General features: G+C 45.9%; 1 protein-coding gene across 1 annotated transcript in view; it reads right to left on the bottom strand.

Moving 5' to 3' along the window:
* Window positions 1-22,500, bottom strand: part of cdkal1 (CDK5 regulatory subunit associated protein 1-like 1) — a 366,482-nt gene that overhangs the window by 5,886 nt on the left and 338,096 nt on the right. The window contains exons 13-14 of the mRNA XM_063199729.1: window positions 18,433-18,516; window positions 13,517-13,681 (exon numbers count right to left, since the gene is read on the bottom strand). Coding sequence (XP_063055799.1) covers window positions 13,517-13,681; window positions 18,433-18,516 — 249 coding nt within the window. The remainder of the gene's footprint in view (window positions 1-13,516; window positions 13,682-18,432; window positions 18,517-22,500) is intronic.

Here is a 22,500-nt window from a genome sequence, read left to right as displayed (position 1 = left end):
ACACACGGAGGAGTCAATCATCTGAAAGAAGGGGGCAAACGCACACACAAACATATGCACACGCACGCGCACGCACGCACACAGAAGGGAGTCTGCCAGGAGAGAGAGGTAGCGAAGACGAGACAAGAGGACAGGAAAAAAGAGCTGATGTTGTTTGAAGAGCACTCATTGGAGAGAACGCAGCGTCTGTGTGTGTGTGTGTGTGTGTGTTGAGTGACAGATGGAATCTCCTCAGGGGTGTGTGAAGATGAGAGATGTGGCATCACTGTCCAAGGACGGCAAGAGAACAGCCCCAGGAGGCCTCTCCACACACACACACACACACACACACACACACACACACACACACACACACACACACACACACACACACACACACACACACACACACACACACACACACACACACACACACACACACACACACACACACACACACACGATGGGATCTGTCTTTGAGGAGGAATATCTAAGAGGTGTCTGACCTCTCAGGTCACTGTGTGTGTGTGTGTGTGTGTGTGTGTGTGTGTGTGCGTGCGTGCGTGCGTGCGTGCGTGCGTGCGTGTGTGTGGGCAGTAAGATATGGGAGTGGTGGTGGAATTGCTAATAAAATACTTCCTTCCAAAGCCGTCTACTGACATAGGTGTCTACCTCCAAAAGACAAATATCTAACAGTCTATTGTTGTCCACAGCCTACAGCCATTAGGCAAAGGGGGATTTAAAAAAGTCCTTTATTTACATTTAGGCTCACCTCCTACAATCAAACTGACAATTACATAGCAATGATAATACATACAAGTTGGAGTAATAAAAGACATCTACAACATCACTGATCATAATTAAGCATGCTTGTAACACTTCCTTGCTTCAAGTGATTCCAGATCTCGCTTAAGCTGATATGCCCCAGGACATTGTCTTACTGTGTATGAAATGGGCTATATAAATAAACTTTACTTGATGCAGACACTGTTGTCGTCAACCCCCCATTCGCTCCTCTGACTTTTCACCGCTCTTTATCACCCTTCCTTTATTCCTCCAGGTAAGACTCTGCCTTTTGGTTGGTCTCCACTCTCCACATACTTTCTTTTAGATTTCATCCTCGAGTCTCACTGTATATCCCTCAGTATCTCAACCTCTACTCAGGGCCATGGAAGTAAGAGTGCCGTAGACCTCCGTGTTCCATTTTTACACAAAGATGGCAGTTCATGGAGCCTTTGGAGCCATAGTTCCTAAATAGTTAAAGGAAGTGAGAGTCAAACACAAAGAGTAAAGTAAAGGTAAATTATAATTATTTTTTTTACGTCAACTTTGCTTGCTATGTGCTGATTCTGAGTTGGTCTCTAGCGAAAAGAAAGCCGCTGGCAAGAATCATTTGAATCTATGTGTATCAAGACACCAACCAACTTCCTGTACGCCGGTTGTCACAACTCTGAATTCCATCTCTCTCTCTCTCTCTCTCTCTCTCTCTCTCTCTCTCTCTCTCTCTCTCTCTCTCTCTCTCTCTCTCTCTCTCTCTCAATGTGTGCAGTATGACTGTGAGCCCTACCACAGAGTCCTGCATCAAGTCTCAGGAGGAAGAATGAGCACACAAAACACAGACAGACACACACACACACATACAAGCCCCCCACACAGTGAAGTGCACGGCAGTGCAGCACTGGATCAGGACCACCTGGGCTGCCTCTGTGGGCTGCTAATCCCCGGGAGAGGGTGACAGCACAGCCTGCCCCGCTGTTCAGCTCTCCTGGGGAAACAGGTAGACTAGCACTATCACAGGGAGCATCAGCACAAGTGTGAGCGTACACACACACTCACACACCTTCACAGACACACACATGCCTGTACGCACACACACACACACACACCAACAGCCATGTATTACTGCACCAACCTTAGGCGTGCGGAGCAATATTTTCACAACACAATACACTCTTGCGGATATGTATACACACACACACACACACACACACACACACACACACACACACACACAGAGACACAGACACACACACACGGCGTGTGATCCTTTGCTCTGCTGTCTGTCTTGGCCACACTGTGAGACTCGAGTCAGAGCTGAGTGGCCATAGTAGAGGAATAAACAAGACTCAGGCTTTCATGTGTGAGGCTTCGTTTACCTCGCAGCACCTGTGTGAGAGCACGTGCAGTGTGTGTTTTGCAGAACAGCAGCTTTATTTACTCATAAATGCAGCCAATTTCCAAAAGCAAACAGCTACCACCGCACACCGTCACACAGAAATTCTGATTAGCCGGGGAAAGGTTTCTCTGCTCTAAATAAGGACCAAGAAAAAAATATCTTCTTACACAGCATCCTTACTTAGCATTGTAATTGAGAGAAAGGCAAAAAAGGAGAAGGAAAGGAAATGAAAAAGAAGGATACAAAAGACATGACCTCAGACAGACAGACGCGCGCGCACGCACACACGCACTCTGTACGAGGAGAGGCCCCAATCCAAGGCCAGCCATTTGTGCATCTGCATCCATTCATGTGTCTGAGTCTTTCATAGTCTTTCATAGCCAGAGTCCCTCTCTAGTCCATTACAGACTCCCCTCTGCATTCCCCACACTTTATCTCCCTCCACTGTGTCTCTATGGAGCCCTGACCTCCCCCGCATTCCACATCTCCCCACAAACTGTAAACACGCCTTGTGACTTTGCCTGGAAGCTTCAATAAAAATGGCTATAATGGTAATAATAAAATGCAAGAATAAGAAAAGGATCTCCATGAGACCTATGAGTAAACAGTGTTGTGTTATTTCACCCTCACCAGGTGCTCAAGGGAAATAAAATGTTTTTCTTCATCTCCGTTACCGCTTTTTTCTTCTAAGGTAGTTAATTACTTGCTTGTCAGTTAGAATCAAACAAGACCTCAAACTCTCCTGACAACGTATAAAAAATCTGACTGTTACTACTGACTGTTGGCACTGATTGTTACTACAGGTCAGCAATAAAGCCACATACACAGGTACATTATGAGAAGCCATAACGAGGACACTGATCTCAGGGGTATGTAAGATAAGACAAGTACATATGTTATAAAAGATGGCGCGTGTTTAGCAGCATCAAAGCCATGAGCCAGGTGTCTTTAAATCCAGGTGCTAAGGATCTAGCTATTGAACTTCAGCCCAATATTGTGTTACTGTAACTCCCTGATGTCACCACGCACGCACGCACGCTCGCACACACGCACGCACACACGCCTCAGGACAGATTCCTGTCTGCTTGCTGCCTTATCCAGGTCTGTTCTTGCCCCAAAGGCAGCACTCTGCTAGGCTGTGTCTGCTTGCTGCCTTATCCAGGTCTGTTCTGGCCCCAAAGGCAGCGCTCTGCTAGGCTGTGTCTGCTTGCCTGTCTGCCCTTCATCTCATGGGGAACGTTATGGTCCTCTGGACGCCCTGGGGACCCCTGCTGATCACCACACACACCAGGCAGAGTGAGGCACAGAGGGAAAGAAGATAGGACTTGAGCAAGAAAGAAGAATGGCAAGGAGGTGGGTAGAGGAAGGGAGCATCTGAAAACACGCATGGAGAAAAGAAGAGGATTCACAGAGAGATGAGGAGAGGAAAGCAAATGGGAAGTGCAGAGTATGCAAAGAGAGAAAATACAGAGGGAAGAGGAAAGGACGCAGAGAGAAGATGAGTGGAGAAGAGATGATGAAAGAGTAAGGGCAGTGTAGAGGGGAGAGGGAAGGGAAGAGGAGAGGAGAGGATAGAAAAGAGAAGTGAGTAGAGGAAAGGAGAGAAGAGAGGAGGAAAGGAGAGAAGAGAAAATAAAGGTGAGAAGAAAAGAGAAGAAGAGGAAAGAAGAAAAAAGGAGAAGAGAAGACAGGAGAGGAAAGGAGAGAAAAGAAGAGCAGAGAAGAGGAGAGGAGAGGAGATGATAGGACAGGAGAGGAGTGGGGAGGAGAGGAGAGGAGAGGATAGGAGATGATAGGACAGGAGAGGAGTGGGGAGGAGAGGAGAGGAGAGTCTCATTTCTGGCTGCAATATCAGGTGCCTTGGTCCCTTAGTGCCGCGAGTGCAGCTTTCCCATCCCAGCACATTAATTCATAAACATGCTCTCTATTTGCAGCAGCAGGAGATTACAGGGGCTGGTGCAGTGGAGTGCACGTGTGCGCAACTATGACTCTGTGTGCGTTTGTGTGTGCGTGTGTGCGTGCGTGTGTGTGCGCGTGTGTGTGTGTGTGTGTGTGTGTGTGTGTGTGCGTGTGTGTGTGTGGCAAAGGTAATCCATCCTACTCCCCATCACCAGCACCATCTTCTTCCTCATGGCTAGAGGGCGGGGAAAGAAGACAGCCAGCTATCATGGCCTAGAGAACCCTGCAGCCCATTACACTGTGATATGAAGAACTTATAGGTGCAAACCACTCTATGCATGTCTGTGTTCGCGTATGGGGAGAGAAGGGGAGAGAGAGAGAGAGAGAGAGAGAGAGAGAGAGAGAGAGAGAGAGAGAGAGAGAGAGAGAGAGAGAGAGAGAGAGAGAGAGAGAGAGGGAGGGAGAGAGAGAGAGACCAAAGAGACAGTGGAGAGACCGAAAAGACAGTGAAATGGAGAAAAGAAACGAAAAAGAGACCTTCGTTAAACAAGGTAATATAATTTTCCCCCACTCCCCTTATATCATGTCTAAGTGGGTACATGTGTGTATGGAATGAGAGGAAAAGCAAAGGGCTTGTTAAACTTGTTAATAGTTCTTCCCCCTTCTCATATTAAGGTGTGTGTGTGTGTTCCCTTGAGAGGTGAAGAATTACCCTCTCCCTGTTAAGATGAAACACACACTGAGGAAATATAGCCATCTGAAGAGGAAGAGGAAGATCAGCCGAGCAGCCTGCAATGCAGCTGATGAATTTTACATTAATAAAACGCATTACAGCAGAGCTTATTTCTAATTAATTGGAGTTGTACAGAGGCTTTCAATCTCATACACAATAAAGTAGACAGATCTCTGGGGTTCTCGTAATACATGATTGGGGTCACTGATGATCTCAAGACAAATCCTTAGAAATGTAAGACAAAAAAGAGATGCAGGCACATGTGCCTGAGCATATGTTAACTCCATACCTTATCTTCAAGTCAACGCAGAAGAAAAACTAAGTCTTCAACAGTTTTAATGTATTCGTCGTGAAAAAGTCAATGCGGTAACACACACACAGCCAGTTAGACATCAGAAACAATAGCATATGTGCAAATTTGTTAACCAACTTAAAACAGTATTAAGAACAAAAAAAAAGAAAACACGTCTTGATTTATTGATTTGATTTGGCTTAATTACAGAGGACTGATTCCTTTGTCACTAAAAACAAATGTGGGGAGCCACTGGGAAAGGACAATTAATAGCAAACGAACCTACCAATTACCACCTTGTTAGCATCTAAAGAGACTGCAATACTACAGAACACACAAACAAACAAACAAACAAATAAACAAACAAACAAACAACAAAGATGCAAACAGTAGTGAATAACACACACAAAGTAAAAAAGGGGAAAAAGCTAGGAAAGGCACACATGCACATGCATGCACGCGTACACAAGCACAAAATGCACTAAGAATGTATCCTGTGGCAGATGTGAGGGAAAGGATTTAAAAAGCTGTCAAACACGCATGTAAATGTCAAAAAAGATGCACACACATGTACACACACAGTTTTTACAAGGACACTACTTCAGGATGTATGGTCTTAAAATTTGAGGTCAGCAGAGCTCAGCTCTTTGCAAAGACTTTCCACACAGGCTGAGAACAAACAAACACACCTATGCATAGACAGCACAATGGAAGATTTAGATGTGTATATGCAACACATGCTGTACCTTTCACTGTGTATGACTAAAAATGTGTGTGTGTGTGTGTGTGTGTGTGTGTGTGTGTGTGTGTGTGTGTGTGTGTATGCTTTGAGAGAGTGAAAGAGACACAGGTAAGTACAGAGACATGTATGTTTGGCCTCAGGAGGACCCGTGGGCGATGAAAACATGTTAAGGTGAAGGCACTTCGGGTCCTGCACTCCTCTTCAGCACGCCGCACCTCATAGGTGTGGATATGCACACTATTCCTCACTCTTCTCACACCTAGCCTTCTTGTCTCGTGGAGATCAACCTTTTACATGGGGACCCGTGAAGAGGCAACCATGGCTTTTGACCCCACACCTGTCAATCACATGAGCCCCAGGGGGTCAGAGGGCGAGCTATATCAGGAGCCAATCAGAAACTGCTAAACACCTGCTGGGACCAAGACGCGGCAAGCTATCTACACACAGATGCCACAGATGCGCACACACAATATGGCTGTTGCCAATGACAAGAGGCAACTGTTGAGGTGGTAATGAGCACACACATCTATGTGTATCTCCATAGACAGACTTGATCAGAGAGACTTGGAGGGAGAGAGTGCATATAGTGTTTACAACGTGATATGGGGCGATACAGTATGTGTTTAAGTTTGCGCTGGTGAAAAACGCCTGAAAGCCATTACTAAGTCTTTATTTTACCTAAAACCATTCATAAACTTGGCCCTGTCGTGGCCTAACGGTAGGGCACTGGGTTACTACGCCGGCCACCTGGGTTCGATTGCGGTCCGGGTCATTTTCCAGTCCTTCCCCGTCTCTCTCTCTCCCCATTTCTCATTTAATGTTTTAATTTTCTTTGACTTTAATTATTTAATGTTTCTTTCTTGTTTTCTTTACTTCTTTTTAATTTCTTTTGTTGTGAAGCACATTAAACTGCATCTGTGTATGAAATGTGCTATACAAAATGACTTGCATTGCTGTGTGTGCCTATGTAATGCTCTGTGCATGTGTGTGGGTCACTCTCTCTCTCCCTCTGTCTCTCTCTGTGCGTATGTGTGTCTTGGTCTGTGTAGTGTACAGTATGTTCACACACGTGCAAGCAAGGAAAAAAAAAACCTCAAGGTGTTGGTGTTTTTGAAGCAGCACATACTTCTTCGGCATGTACAGTACCGGTAAAAGCACAGAAGGTCAGACTGCATTGAAGGAATTTTCAAAGTCCTAACATGCGAAACGAGACGCCTCGAGAGACACCTACCACTCTGGTATGAAACGACACGAAAAAACACACTCTACACACACGCACGCACATACACACACACGCATGCACACAGACACAGACGCACGTGCACACACACACACCACCCAACATTCAACACCTTGGGCTAAAACCATTCAAAATCCCCAACACAAACTGAACCTTTTACTGTCAACCCTTCGCCACAGACAAACTTCCTGCAGAAGAGAAGTGGGTCTGAGGTCACTGTACAATAGTTCTTCTGTAAGAGTCTTCTGTAGCTGCTGTAAAACTTGGCTTAGGATATCACAGCAGCTGTCTCGATGATATGTGCTTGTGGGTGTTTCCAGCAAAGACCCAGAGAGGAAAAGACAGAGCTGGACTGGTCAAATGGCATGTAGGCCTCTTTCCCGGTGTGTCGACCGTATTATAGACCGTATAGAAAATGTTCGATGCATTGGCGGTCATTTTGAAAAATCAAAAAAAAAAAAGTGTCTTAAGATACATTTATTTGTATGACCCTAAGGTACTTCCACGTCAAAGGGGACCTTTGCATCATGACTTGAAATCAAAGGCCATTTATCTGGGCTTAACCTCTAATAATATCATATTAGTATCATTTTCTAGTGTGGCAGGGGGTGAAGGGCTGGTCTATGCAAAAACAAAAATGCCCGGGCTGATTCTTGATATCAGGCCATCCCTGGAGAAAGGAGACCTGAGCAGCAGGCAGCTGTGAACCTGAGAGAGAACATCTGATGTTAGTAAATCTTAGCCACTGTAAGGAAGGAGAAGGGAGGGGGTCGAAGAAGACGCTGCTGATGTTGGGAAAAAGAGAGTTTTGGACTGGCTGGGGAAACAAAAGCTACCCATAACTCACAGGAGAGCCATGGCGGGGGGCTGAGGGGCGGAAGGAAGAATGGAAAAAACCTAAAACTTCCACAGAAGGCGGCCAATGCCCAAGTGGTCAGCTCAGCAGTTTGGCCTGTTAAAGCAATCACTCCTGAGTCACACGTACAGTAGTTCACACACGCACACACACACACACACACACGCACACGCACACGCACACGCACACGCACACGCACACTACCTGTCTCCCATATTCCAGAGTTTTTACGGCACTGAGAGAGATACACCGAGGGATTCTCTCTCCTTCTTCCTCAGTCATAGCTCAATTTGCTCAACACACACTGACCTCCAAGGTCAGACTCAAGGTCAAGGGTTCCAGTCCCAGAGTGAAGAAGAAAAAAAACCCTGCTATCTGCTACTGGACACCCCCTGGGTGACGAATTCCTCTTTCCATAAATTATTGAGGCACAAAGACATAAATAAATAAAAGTGTATATATAAAAATGCATGGCTTATACCGGTAGCCCTCTTGATCTCCAAGAACATCTCCCCACAGCTGCGCACATATAATAATAATAAAGGCAACATACTTTGGAAAAGGGGTCAGTTTTTGGCAAACAGTTTCAAACGAGTTGGCCGTGCATTGACCTTGTGTGAATAAGCCTAGAATACTTCAAGCTGTCTCCAGTCCCTATAGGGAGATGGGAAGGGGAAGGAGTGGAGGAGAGGAGACGTGGAGGGAAGAAGAGAGGAAGAAGGAGTGTAAATGAAGGGGTCCGACGGGGCCTTGAGAGAGAAAGACAGATAGAGAGAGAAAACTAAAATGTGAAGAAAGACAGGCAAAGAGAATGAGAGAGAGAAAATATGAGATAGTGGAAGTGTGTGTGTGTGTGTGTGTGTGTGTGTGTGTGTGTGTGTGTGTGTGTGTGTGTGTGTGTGTGTGTGTGTGTGTGTGTGTGTGTGTGTGTGTGTGTGTGTGTGTGTGTGTGTGTGTGTGAGAGTGAGAGTGAGAGTGAGAGAGAGAGAGAGAGAGAGAGAGAGAGAGGTGGGGGGTGGGGTGCAGGGGGTGACTCGGGAGAAAATGTCTGAGGGGGCTGATAGTCTTCAGAGAGAAATAGGCAAAAAGCGGTAGAGAGGAAGAGGTAGAGAGAGGAAGAGGTAGAGAGAGGAAGAGGTAGAGAGAGAATGACCTGGCCAATGAGACATGGGAATGAGTGTGGAGTGTGTGGTCCACAGCTGACTAGTTTGGCCAGTGCATGTGCCTGTCTGGCTAATCAGTCATTACCGCTTTTGCGTATGCTAATGACAGCTACTCTTGCACTGGCTACTGCCTCACTCTACTGAGGCACCAACAGGAGTAGAGATGGAGAGAGGGAGAGGGAGAGAGAGGGAGAGAGAGAGAGAGAGAGGAGCGCATACACATTTTAATTTCACACATCATCGCTTCTCGGCACTGATACACACACACATGCACACGGAGACACACACACACAGATGACAAGCAGAGATTGCAGTGGCAACACCTTGCCGATGACATCACCCTTCAGAGCCCGTCTCTGAGTACCAGCAGACTTCCACGGTCAGTGTGTGTGTGTGTGTGTGTGTGTGTGTGTGTGTGTGTGTGTGTGTGTGTGTGTGTGTGTGTGTGTGTGTGTGTGTGTGTGTGTGTGTGTGTGTGTGTGTGTGTGAATCTGGTGGTCAGGGGAATGAAGAGAGAATGAGTCTGCACACGATTAGCACTAGTCTGACCTCTTCTCTTCATTAGGGCTCTCATACCAACAATACCAACATACACACAGAAAGACAGACAGACAGACAGACAGACAGACAGACAGACAGACAGACAGACAGACAGACAGACAGACAGACAGACACAGCCAGACGCAGACACACGCACACAGACAGACACACACACCCTTCTCACCCTTATGCTCCTCCAACCAACATCAATGGCTGTGTGATTTTTTTTTTTTTTTTTAATCTCTCCCTTCTTGAGGGAAATGATTGTTTTGACCTCTACATCTCCTAATAATTACTCCTCTTGATGAGGGTGGGTGGTGTTGTGGGTAGACAGTGGTGTGGGCTGACGGAGGTGTTGGGGTGGAGGGTATGGTGCTCTAGTGGTAGTAGTGTGGGGTTCTTGGGGTTGGGGTTTTAATTCTGGAATGGGGTAATGGGCCGGAAATGGTTCTTAAGTGGAAGCCATCGGGGCGGCTAACGCGTTAGCATTCCGCCGCTCCTTTGGGCCACTTAAGTAGCTGCCGCCACTGACGTCGATGAGAGGACACGCACGTAGGCACACATACACACACACACACACACACACACACACACACCCGCACGCGCACACACACTTCAGCATGCCTAAGTAGTGCTACCAGGAAGGAGAGGACATGCATGCACGCACGCACCCACGCACACTTAAGTAGCTCAGCGTCTAATGAGAGAGTGCAGGGCCAACAGCGTTGGCTCAATGTGACCGTTCCAGAGTAACTTCACACACTCACTCAAGACACACGCGCATGAAGGTTTGCACACACATGGACACATGCACACACAGACACAGAGACAAAGACACACAGAAACACAGGCACACAGAAACACACAGACACTAGACATGTGGAGTAGTCTTATGTACTCTGCGGGCATGAGATCAAGTAGGGAGGTCTAACATGAGTATCAGTCCTTAAAGTCCTGTTTGTGTCTCACAGGCTAAACCTGATGTTCAGAGAAGGCCAACAAATACCTCTTTGGAATGCAGGTAAAATAAGGTTAATAAAAACCTTGCCAATTTACACTAGTCTCTTCTGATTTGTGTGTGCTGGCTAGTGTCGTGAGAATGTGTATAAATGCGTCAATTTCAACCATCTTAACGTGTGTGCGCGCACCATGCTTTTGCATGTTAACTTCTGCTCAACAACGCACAGTGACCGGTTAGGGTTGGTTTTGGTCTGGTTACAATTTTGCTTTTACCCTTGGTTGTTTTGATGTTGTTGGTAAAAGTAAAGCTGTGTGTGTGTGTGTGTGTGTGTGTGTGTGTGTGTGTGTGTGTGTGTGTGTGTGTGTGTGTGTGTGTGTGTGTGTGGCTGTGTATGTTTGTTAAAGGTCTGATGGTATGTGGAGTGTGTGTGCATGTCTGAATAACTGTGATAGAGAATTTGAATTTATGTGTGTGTGTGTTGATGTGTGTATAGGTTTCATAAAAGTGTGTATGCATTTGTACATGTCCCTCCTGCATCCTCCTGCTGCTAAAGCAATAAGCAGACCCTCTCCTCTCTCCGTTGCCATGGCAAGAGGACAAATGTGTGAGTTTGGGTTTGGAAACGCTTTGCTGTTTGGCCTTGGATGACACGGGAGTCTGGCAGAAGTAGCAGCGGACACACACACACACACACACACACACACACACACACACACACACACACACACACACACACACACACACACACACACACACACGCACACGCACACGCACACGCACGCGCACGCGCACACGCACACGCACACGCACACACACACACACACACACACACGAGTCTGGCAGAGACAGAATATTGCTCACAGAAACATTTACACAAGCCACCCGGAGACATAATAACCTACAGACACACTGGCTCCTGACTGCCTCGGATAAAAACACCCTTGCTGCTCTCATACAGGGTGACTGCTGCTGCTGCTGCTGCTGCTGCTGGACAGTGTGTGTATGTGGTGTCCGAGTATGCATTTGTGCGTACATATGGGTCTGTATCTTTTTATCTCCGTTTCTTTGTGTGTGTCTGTGTGTGTGTGTGTGTGTGTGTGTGTGTGTGTGTGTGTGTGTGTGTGTAAAGCTTCTTCAGTTCTTCAACAGCACAGTTGAAAATTCACTAACACTAGTTCACGAGAAAGAGATGGAGAAAAGAGACAGAGAGAGAATGTGAGAGATTGAGACGACGAGACGATTTTGTTACACATCTTAAGTCACTATGTCAACCACCCTCAGAGAGACAGATAGCAGCAGGCCATCTTTTCCACGAAAACAACATCCGCATCTACAAACAGCATATTTCTGGTTATACAACATATCTTCAGATATGTTTCTTTAGATCACTTATGTAACTTCAAAGCCAGTCTATCCTACTCTCCGCCAGCACAGTGATAAATTAAATTATAATACTGTGATAAAGACAGAAAAAAGCTTAAGTTGTTTGAAACACCACTGAAAATGCTTTACGCAGAAACATCTCAACCAATAAACAACAACATACAAAAAATAATCAATCCATTTAATTCAATATATTCAATATATGAAGTGTTGAAGTATATGACGATACTGTTTACAGTACATTCTAGTGCGTCTTAGGCTTTTCACTACTAAATGTCAGAACAGCACAGCTGCACAAAAAAAACCCTTTTACACACATTGACTAGTCACCGATGCGGGTTTAGTGTTGGCGGTTAAGAAAACTGTGGCTGCGGCGGTAAGTGGAATGAAGTGAGGGTGGCTTAATCACGGCTGGGCCTAATGACTCATGCTTAAGCGTAAAACCACACACTGGCCACTGCTCTACTGATGACCAGAGACCGGCCAGCCGTACACACACACACTTACGACTTCCTCCACAGCTGCTGGCTTTGAGGACGGACACACACACACACACACACACACACACACACACACACACACACACACACACACACACACACACACACACACACACACACACACACACACACACACACACACACACACACACACACACACACACACACAGACGTACACACACTCACACAGGTAATGAATGGCTGTGCTTTCATAAGCATTTATTTATTTACTGGACTGTAAAGAGGAACTGTGTTTCTGTCTTTATGAGCGCATGTGTGTGTGTGTGTGTGTGTATGTGTGTGTGTGTGTATGTGTGTGTGTGTGTGTGTGTGTGTGTGTGTGTGTGTGTGTGTGTGTCCAGTTGGCAGCCACCAAGTTAAACCAGTTACAAATGAAGTGTATGACTTTGCTTCAAGGACATTCTACTCCAGCTAGTTAAGCTAAACAGGCACGCAGGAAACGCAAGTAGGTGGCCCTGTATGTGAGACACTTCAACTGCAAGCTGGCAAAAGCTTACCTCTCATCTCTCACCCCAAGATGCAACACAGATAAGAGCACTTACACATAGCCACCCAAGAGGTAGTAGTAAGACTAGGCACATCTCTCTCAACATTCAATAAGCGAGCAAAGACTCTTCTCTTTCGGGACTATCTACTGCACTAATGCTTGGGCTGCCCCAGTCCCTGGCCAGACTCTATGGCTTGATGTGTGTGTGTGTGTGTGTGTGTGTGTGTGTGTGTGTGTGTGTGTGTGTGTGTGTGTGTGTGTGTGTGTGTGTGTGTGTGTGTGTGCGCGCGCTCTACTTAAACTCTGCTATAGTTCCTGTGCACTTTGTATCTGCTAGTGATGTGTTGGCTATGAACATGTCCTCAATTGCAAGTCGCTTTACAATGTAATATAATAAACATTGTTTACTCCAGCTCGGAGTGCCCAGAGTGAGTTCACCAATGTATGTGAGAGAGCACACTTGACCAGTTGAAGTGAATATGTAAGAGTTCACACCTGGTGCAGCCAGTTCACCTGTATATGAGAGTGCACCAGGTGATCTTACCTGCGTGAGCCCCGACACCTGGCCCTGCTGCAGCGGCTGTGCGATGGAGGGCGTGAGCACGGGGGACTCCTCCACCAGCCGGCCCTTCATGTAGTGCTTCCCCGTCTCGTAGATGTCCACCTCCACCATCTTGCCCTTCAGACCAGGGTCCTTGGGAACCAGCACCTGCGGGGAGGGAGGGAGGGAGAGAGAGAGAGAGAGAGAGAGAGAGAGAGAGAGAGAGAGAGAGAGAGAGAGAGAGAGAGAGAGAGAGAGAGAGAGACAGAGAGACAGAGAGAGAACAGAGTGTGTTACCTTCGTCTCTAGTTAACTTGTGCTATGCATATGGTATGTAACAATAGCTACGTTTACATGGCGTTTTTAAATTCCGAATTAATCATTCCGAATGAAATAGTTCCATCAAGTTTACTTTGATCTTTCATTTAATTCCAAATTGTGAAGTGTTTACATGACGTTTACATTCCGTCAAAGCGGAATTAAAGCTTTATTCAGAATTAAAGTGAGTTAATTCTGAATTAAATGTCTCATGTAAACGTGGCAAATAAGAGAGAAATATGTTGACTGGGCTCCAGCATCTGGGACAAGAAAGAGAGGGAGAGGGATGAGAAAATCATGAGAGTGAGAAGAAAAAACATCAAGGAGAAGGAGGGAGGGAGAGAACTGAGACAGAGTGAAAGGGTGAGAGAGGGGGATGAGAAAGGGATAAGAGTGACAAGTAGAGAAATGAACAGAAAGTTTGACAAAAAGATGGTCTGTGAATTAGTGGTAAACATTTCAGATGATTGAGATAGGGGGCAGAAATATATTTTGAACACTGTGTGTCTGATGTAGAAATATGTAATGCATTATTTAATTAGGTCTCAATACACCATAAATAAATATAAAAACAAAGGCCTTGTATAATATTGTGCTATGAACCATTTTAAATGCAGTGAAAAAGCGTTGTTTTCCTATTACAGAGTATTCAGTTTCAAGTGTGCCCTTTTGCAGTCAAAGAGGAACTGAGAATGGGCAAGTTGCCCAGATTGAGGTGAGGGTCAATGAGGTTGTTGTAGTAGCACATGTCAGGGTGCCACTATCGTATGGACTACATTATTGTGCTTGCTTTTACTGGATTATCCTAGAAGCATATCCATTGCTTGTACATTGATTACCAATTACAAATGAATTTATGGGTATTAGCTGTGGCTGTACTACCTGATGTCTGCTACTAAAATAGCGTCATTGACCCGTGAACGTGAGATTTAATGCTTGTCCATGGCAGGGTGTTCGGGCCCAAGCTAGTGGCTGGTGATAAGGCAAGGGAGCCAAGTGCCTGTACCTCTCTCACTGCCATCACGGCACTGAACAACCTCCCACATTAACCCTGCATCGGATCCTTCTGGATGTGTACTGCTTATAGTGTCTGACTGTCATTTGTGTTGTGCTTGTGTTGCTTATTGTGTACATGTGTTGTATGACAGTGTCTGAATGTGCATGTATCTGCTATTCAATGGTGCTGCCGATGTCCTCATATCTGTTTGGGAAATGTTGCACTTAGGTCATCTGAAACTGTCAGAGTTTGTTTTTATATCTAAATGTTTGATGGTGTTGATGTGACCATGTCTGTATTGTATGCTGTATGTCTTCATATTAGCTGTGACAAGTTGTGATGGTGATGAAAACGAATTGCCCCCGGGTGGAACAATAAAGTCTGTCTGTTTATCTCGTACTTGTTTGCTTGTACTGTATATGCACCAGTCGTTTTTTTTTCTTCTATTCTTGTATACTGTGTGATCCCCATTTTTATGCATACTACATTTTATGTAAATAACCCCCTGTGTTGTACAGCACATTCATTTAATGTCTCAGCTAGCAACCTCATTCTGAATGTGGATATTGCAAATTGTACATGTGAATAGTGACAATGAAAGGCATTCTATTCATAGTGTGGCGTGCACCTCTGTGCAGCCAAGCCTGGGCCTATCGTGGGCTGTGACTAAACCGCAAAACGGCTTCCTGACGAAGCTCTCAGTGTAGACTGCCTCTTGCAGCCTCAGATAGGGGACCGCCATTTGGCTGCCTTGTCACCGTCAGGTCTGGGGGATGCACGCCTGCACGGCTGGGGTCTGGGCCCTAATCGTGAGGGTGCGATAGACCTCCCACTGTGGGATCAGAGAGACTCCCGACTCTCCTCGCTACGGGAGACACAGGCGGGGGGGCTCTACGGTAATGCACACTCATTATAACAACCTGTATGATGCACAGACACATACAGGCACGCACACAGGCACACACACACAGGGTCTCTATGGTCGATTCCAGACATGAAAGCCCTATCAGGGCAGGTTTACAGCACATTAGGTGCAATCTCACCTGAACCGAAAATCTTCAGATCTACCAGTAAGTACTCCCTCGCCCCAATTATTCTGCTCTTTCTTCACCCTCTGAATGTACGCTCACGTGTTGTTAGTGTGTAATGAGTTTCCAATTCATAAAATGTGAAGAAATGGCTTCTTTTACTTTTTTTTAAGTGCACAGAAATCCAATTATAACGGGCCCGAAGGCCGGGTCTGCTATTTACGATACTAAAGAAGCCTAGGTCTGCATGTTTCAGACCTCCCATCTCCCAACTCGTCTGTCCCCCTCTCTCCATTCAGGGTGGGAGGGTGTTTCTAAAGAAAGAAACACGGGGTTAGCGCCGTACCCTCACTTCTTTAATAACCGCTTTTCAACCTGACGAAAATTGATACAGATCGCCACGCGCACACGTATGAACTCACAAAATCAAGTGGAACTCTAAAAGCCATTTTTGCTCAATGGCAGACCGACAGACAGACAGACAGTGCACCGCTTGTAATTCGTGAATGGAAGGCTCTTTCATGTACGGTCTCTCTTCACTAAGGTGCTGTCGCCCTGGCAATTGTGTCTATTTGTCAACCGACACGCTCTCCGTTTCCTCATGAGGCTCCTCAGAAGGTAGGATCTAAAAGGATTGCCTAGTTGTCACGCATTATCAGGGCAGGGCTAATCGGTGACCTGGTCACACATAATAGAGCAGCATGCTGGGCATCACACGGTCTTTAATACAGCCGATCTCAAAATATGAAATGATGTATAGATAAGAAGAATAACAAGAACAGGTCTCCATGGTAAAAGCTTCTTACCATGAGGCAGAAAGACAAGCAGACTGACAGACACAGTTGAATAAATGTGTATGTGTCAAAGTGTGTGTGTGTGTGTGTGTGTGTGTGTGTGTGTGTGTGTGTGTGTGTGTGTGTGTGTGTGTGTGTGTGTGGGTGTGAGACAGGGACAGACAGGGAAGTGTCTGAAACAACTTTCGTAAAAGACCAAGGCGTTATACTGTGGTGTGTATGCGCGTACGCGTGCGTGCGCTGGTTGATGTGTGGGTGGTCCCTAAAAACAATCAGGATGTGAATGGAAACGTGAGTCAGGGTTATAAATAAATAGCAGAAAATGGAGAGAGAAACACAAGAAGGAGAAAGGCGAAATGGAGATAGGTGTGGGCAAAGCAACAAGGGAAAACAAAAAGGAGAATGGAGACACAATAGACAGATGCGTCCTATGAGAGGGACTTTGAGGTGGTAGGCACTCCCTCACATGTCAACACGTCCCTCCTCCAACATTCAACCTCATGCGACCAGGCCAATGACAACTGTGGCCGGGCCCAGAACAAAATTATCTAAAAAGGCCCCAAAACCAACACATACAATGCAAGGTGGACCCAATTCCGGGCCCCCTCTTTCCCTGGGCCCGGGACAAGTGACTCCTTTGTCCCACACCCCGTTGGCCTCCCTGCATGTAAGACAAACCTCATGCAACCCATAGATGTGAAACGTCACAGATGTCCCTTTTGAAGCAGCTGTTCTACTGCTGGAGACCCTCACGCACATGCACGCACGCACGCACACACACACACACAGTGAGGCAATGGCACTCATGCCACAGCAACTGCATAGCTCGTCACAGAACCAGATGCAGAGTGAAGCAATAATGACCATGATGCATCTGCAGCAGCTGGCACCAGGGCTGGCATGGGACGCATAGCTGGCACGTTGGTCAAGAGGAAGCCCGCTCTTACGGGGGGGATTTCACGCCGCGACTACTATGCTGTGACTCAGCGACGTGACATCACTTCCGGTTCCTTTCCAGACGTGAAAAATGGCACTTTCATATCCGCACAGACGGCTGGTGACGGGGGGGGGGAAAGGCAGGGGGGCCCTGGGGCCATTTTTATAATCTCAAACACACAAACGTGCACACACTTACACACGGGGTATGACAGTGACTCATGGTGGCCTACTAGACAGACATGCCACTACAAGTGGACACATCACCATGGCAGCAGAGGAGGAAGGATGAGGAGAACACATAAGAAAATGAGGAAGAAGGATTCGCTGTCAGGACGTCGGAAGACAGCGAGCGCACACAAAAAAAAGGGAAGAAATATCATATATGAATGGCAATGGCCCCGGATCTCAGATAGACAGACAGACAGACAGACAGACAGACAGACAGAAAAACAGACAAACACACGCACAAACACTGTCTGGAAGAGGTGTCTCGTAAATGATTGGTCTCATCTCACCTTCCCCATACACACACGGGTACATACACAATTGGACATACAGGTACATACACACCTGGACATACGTATGTACACTTTGATGGAATTACTGCTGTACCAAAGTCAGGAGGGAATGTCTTCAAATGTGTTTGGGATCGTTACTAGTAATTTCTGTTATTTGATGTCTGGCTTTGAAGCAGTGGGAGTAGTGGCTGCTTTGACAGCGAGGAACGTGACTGTATGGGGCCCAAGGGCATGTTTTTACCTGTGTTTATATGGTGTGTGTGTGTGTGTGTGTGTGTGTGTGTGTGTGTGTGTGTGTGTGTATGTGTGTTGAAAGGATTCTTACCTGCTCATAGAACTTGTTGTGTGCTACATAGTACTGAGCATCAAAAGACTCCTCTGTGACGAGCACATGCTGTCTTTCACCCATCTAGAGAGAGAGAGAGAGAGAGAGAGAGAGAGAGAGAGAGAGAGAGAGAGAGAGAGAGAGAGAGAGAGAGAGAGAGAGAGAGAGAGAGAGAGAGAGAGAGAGAGAGAGAGAGAGAGAGAGAGAGAGAGTTAGTCACACAGTATTCTGAACAACATAGACATTCTGCTTTTCTTCAGAGAATGTAACCTTGGCCCCAAATCTTTTTGAAGAGCCTACTATCTCTAAAGTCTGCTTCTTTCTTTTCCACTGGCATTTCTGCCGTCTGCCAAAGCTGGCACTGATACCACAACATCTGTTATAATTGTTCAAAATACTAAATAATTAGAATACTTTCTTTTATTCTGATGTATTTATTCTCTTTTTTAAATCACAAACTCAAGGATGTTCTGTAGCGCGAAAAAAAAAGTAAAGCAACAGTAGCAGCAACAACAAATATGTGACTCTTGGGAGTTGAAACTTGCGGGTTAATGATGCGTTTATTGGTTTATTTACAAGAGAGAAGACGGTGGTCTAATTACTGTTATAATCGGAAAGGATGGCTGTGTACGCCTACTCACTCATCACACCATACACAAATCCAATTTAAAGTTCTCACGCAGGTCAGCACCGCACAGGTACGATTTGCTCGCAAGGCAATCATTTCACTCATTGCTTAATGAAAGGTACGCTTTTTTTAAAACATGCTATGTGTTTATTACATTTTATTTTTGATTATGATGTAAGAATATCATTTTCTTCTGCTTTTCCATGTGTTTTTGCTTAAATATATCTCTGCATTGTGTACAAATGACTAATAAATAATATTTTCCTTATGTATGCCTGGACTACGGCACAAAAACTTTGGGAGTAGGTCTCTGCAGGTCAAGGCTTGGCATAACGTGTCAAGCCATCCAAATCTGGAGAGAAATAGGAATATTTGTGACGCTGCTGGCTATACTGTGTATGTCTGCATTTGTATGCAATGATTTAGGAACAAAATAGGATCACAATAGGAATTCAATGAAGAATCCCAATCATTGTAAACCCATAGAGTGAAGGTGCAAACCCTCAGACAATTGTTATTAATGATGTGTGGAAGACAGAGAGGAAGACAGAGAGATCTCTTCAAAGAATGTGATGCCTTCTGTTCTCCTTCTGTGCAACCATTAACCTCTATAGTCTCCTAGCTAATGCAGAGGTCGCACCCTTTGTAAGGATCCCATAATGCACCTGGAGGTGTTTGTGCGCAGGGAGCCGTCCGTGACAGGGCATGCAGACTGATGTGCAACTGGGGGTGAAAGGTCAGGAGCCACAGGAAACCATGGCAACCTGCACTGACTCAACACTAATGTAGTGGAACTGATATGAGGTGTGTGATCTAGTCTCTCTGGCTCAGTACACACACACACACACACACACACGCACAGCGCGTCGCACACAACCTACCACACGTGCACGCGCGCAGCGCACGCACGCACGCACGCACGCACGCACGCACGCACACGCACACGCACACGCACACGCACACGCACACACACACACACACACACACACACACACACACACACACACACACACACAGAGTTATCCATGGCATTTGTTTTAGCAACTGTGGGCTATGGATGACCAAAAAATGAACTCTATGCCACACACAACAACCAACATCACTATCGCTTAGCAACAATAAACTGGTGAGAGTTTGCAGTATTTTTCTCTATTGGTCATACTGAGTAAGCGGATGGATAATGCAAACTGATTAAAATACCCCTAAGCAATGATGCACACACATTTTTCACGTGATTTTCCTGTGTACGACTAAAATTACACTCTTGACTTTGGATGTCAAGGCCCTGGAAAATGGGATTTCACCATTCCATGACAATTCCAAGATGGTGGTGATAGTTGCTAGGGGAAGCCTGGGGTATGAGGTTGTAGGGGGTGGGTGTGGGTGGTGGACTGTTTGCTTCCTCTCGGATGGAAACGGTGGCACACTCCAACGATTTAAATCTCTAAAAAAATAAATAAAAAAAAACCCTTGCACACAAAACATAATTAGAACCGTGCCTGCCGACAGCTAATGCATATGTGAAGCGGTGGCAAGCCATTTATGCAGCCGGCTGTGTATGTGTAGTGTGTATGTGTGTGTGTGTGTGTGTGTGTGTGTGTTTAAGTATGGGCGAAACAGCATGAATTCATTCACCGTAGAGATCATACAATTACTGCCAGATTCCCGCAAAGTACCATGAATGTTAAACCAATCATACAGCGCTTTTTTACAGCCTCTCTCTTTGTGTGTGTGAGTGTGCATGTGTGGGTGTGTGTGCATGTGCGTGTGTGTGAGTGTGTTTCAGCGTGTTAGCATGCAGCCTGACAAAGGGATAAGCCTCTCCATGCTTGTGTGTGTGCAAACTGATTAGTGCTTCAATCTGGCTTTGGGAAGCCCTTGACTTCTCAACTCTTTAAGCATGAAATAAAAAGTTTAGTGTGAAGCAATCTCAATGTGAGGATGAATATCGACACAATCAGTGAGAAGAGAAACTTTATTTTTTCTTTAACTTGAACGGCATTGTTTGGGTACTAAAAAAAACACACAATGTTGATAATGCAACAATTGTATTGGCAGGCAGACAGTGGCATCTCCGAAACAGCAAATGGTTCGTTTCAGAACGCGCCATCACAAATGAGTGTGACACTAGAGGTTACTAATGGAAAACACAGCTTTCAAATCAAGACCTCCAGGGTCCATAAAGAAGAAAGGGTTGAACCAGAGGTCATTAATGACCGATACTGTATTCCGACCAAGACCTCCAGGGCCTGCAGACAAACAGAGAGCCATAGAAGGACATCAAGTAAACAATCTGCATTCACCTGAAGCCAATGGGTTGACAGGTCACTGGGGAACACAGAGAGGGAAAAAAGCCCATCTCTCTATGCACTATTCAGACGCATACTGGGGGCTTTAGATCACATGAGAGATTGCGATGTGTTTAATTGAGTGTAATCCAGGCTGGTGGATTACGACAAACAGATCAGGCCCAGAATAATGGGCAGGGATTACTTGGCTGTGGTTCCGATCTGATCCAGCCCCATGAAAACCCCTAATTGTACTGAAGCATTGAGGTGGAACAGCATCCCTCTGAAGCGTTAGCAGGATGCAAAGAAAACAAACTAAACCGTACCCATCCCTCTCCAACCCTACCCTCTCTCACCCTACGTATCGCTTTCTCTATCCCTCCTTTCTATTCTGTCTTTCTCTCTCTATCTCTGTATGGAAACCTTCTCTCAATCTCTACCTGGCACGATCTCCAATTCTCTCCCTCTACATATTCATACATCCTACTCTAACTCTCTTTCTCTCTCAGTCTCAATCCACCCCCCCTCCCCCCTCTATCTCTTGCATGCGCACTGTGGATCCAAGCCTTTCAGCAAACAATAATTACAGCGGTCCGGCACTAACAAACTGCTAATCTGCTGCGCTTAGAGACGATGAGATGAGCGAACCCCACAGCAGGCCGATCAAACCCCCAACGCACCGCAGCTTAGCAGTCCAGACAAAAGGTAGGAGAGAGAGAGAGAGAGAGAGAGAGAGCGAGAGAGAGAGAGCGAGAGAGAAATAAATCCCCTCTTCCGTGTGAAAGGAAGTGTGGCAGTAGTGTACCTGAAAAAGAGAAAAGAGAGGCCTATTTTTTCGGCAGCACGTCTGCCTCTCTTCCTTGTATTGAGACTAAGGAATATTTCATCTCCAGTGGGACGAGGGCCTGCTGTGTTTTCTTTTTTTTTAACCAAGAAAACGGCAAAACTTCAAACGCACAGCAAGCAGACGTCATGCGACACAACGTGAGCTGCTGAGAGAGGATTATGTCTTAAATTGATTATTAATCAATGGATGATCAAAAACGACTTTGTGCTTGAGGTAACTTTCAGAAGCAGCAATGCACAGCACTATCCCTATTTTTAATTGAATTGAATCCTCCTTTCATCCGTCAGTCCTTCAGCTGGAAATAA

This window comes from Engraulis encrasicolus, chromosome 5 (assembly GCF_034702125.1).
Source record: "Engraulis encrasicolus isolate BLACKSEA-1 chromosome 5, IST_EnEncr_1.0, whole genome shotgun sequence".
Lineage (NCBI taxonomy): Eukaryota > Metazoa > Chordata > Actinopteri > Clupeiformes > Engraulidae > Engraulis > Engraulis encrasicolus.
This window is presented reverse-complemented; position numbering and strand designations above follow the sequence as displayed.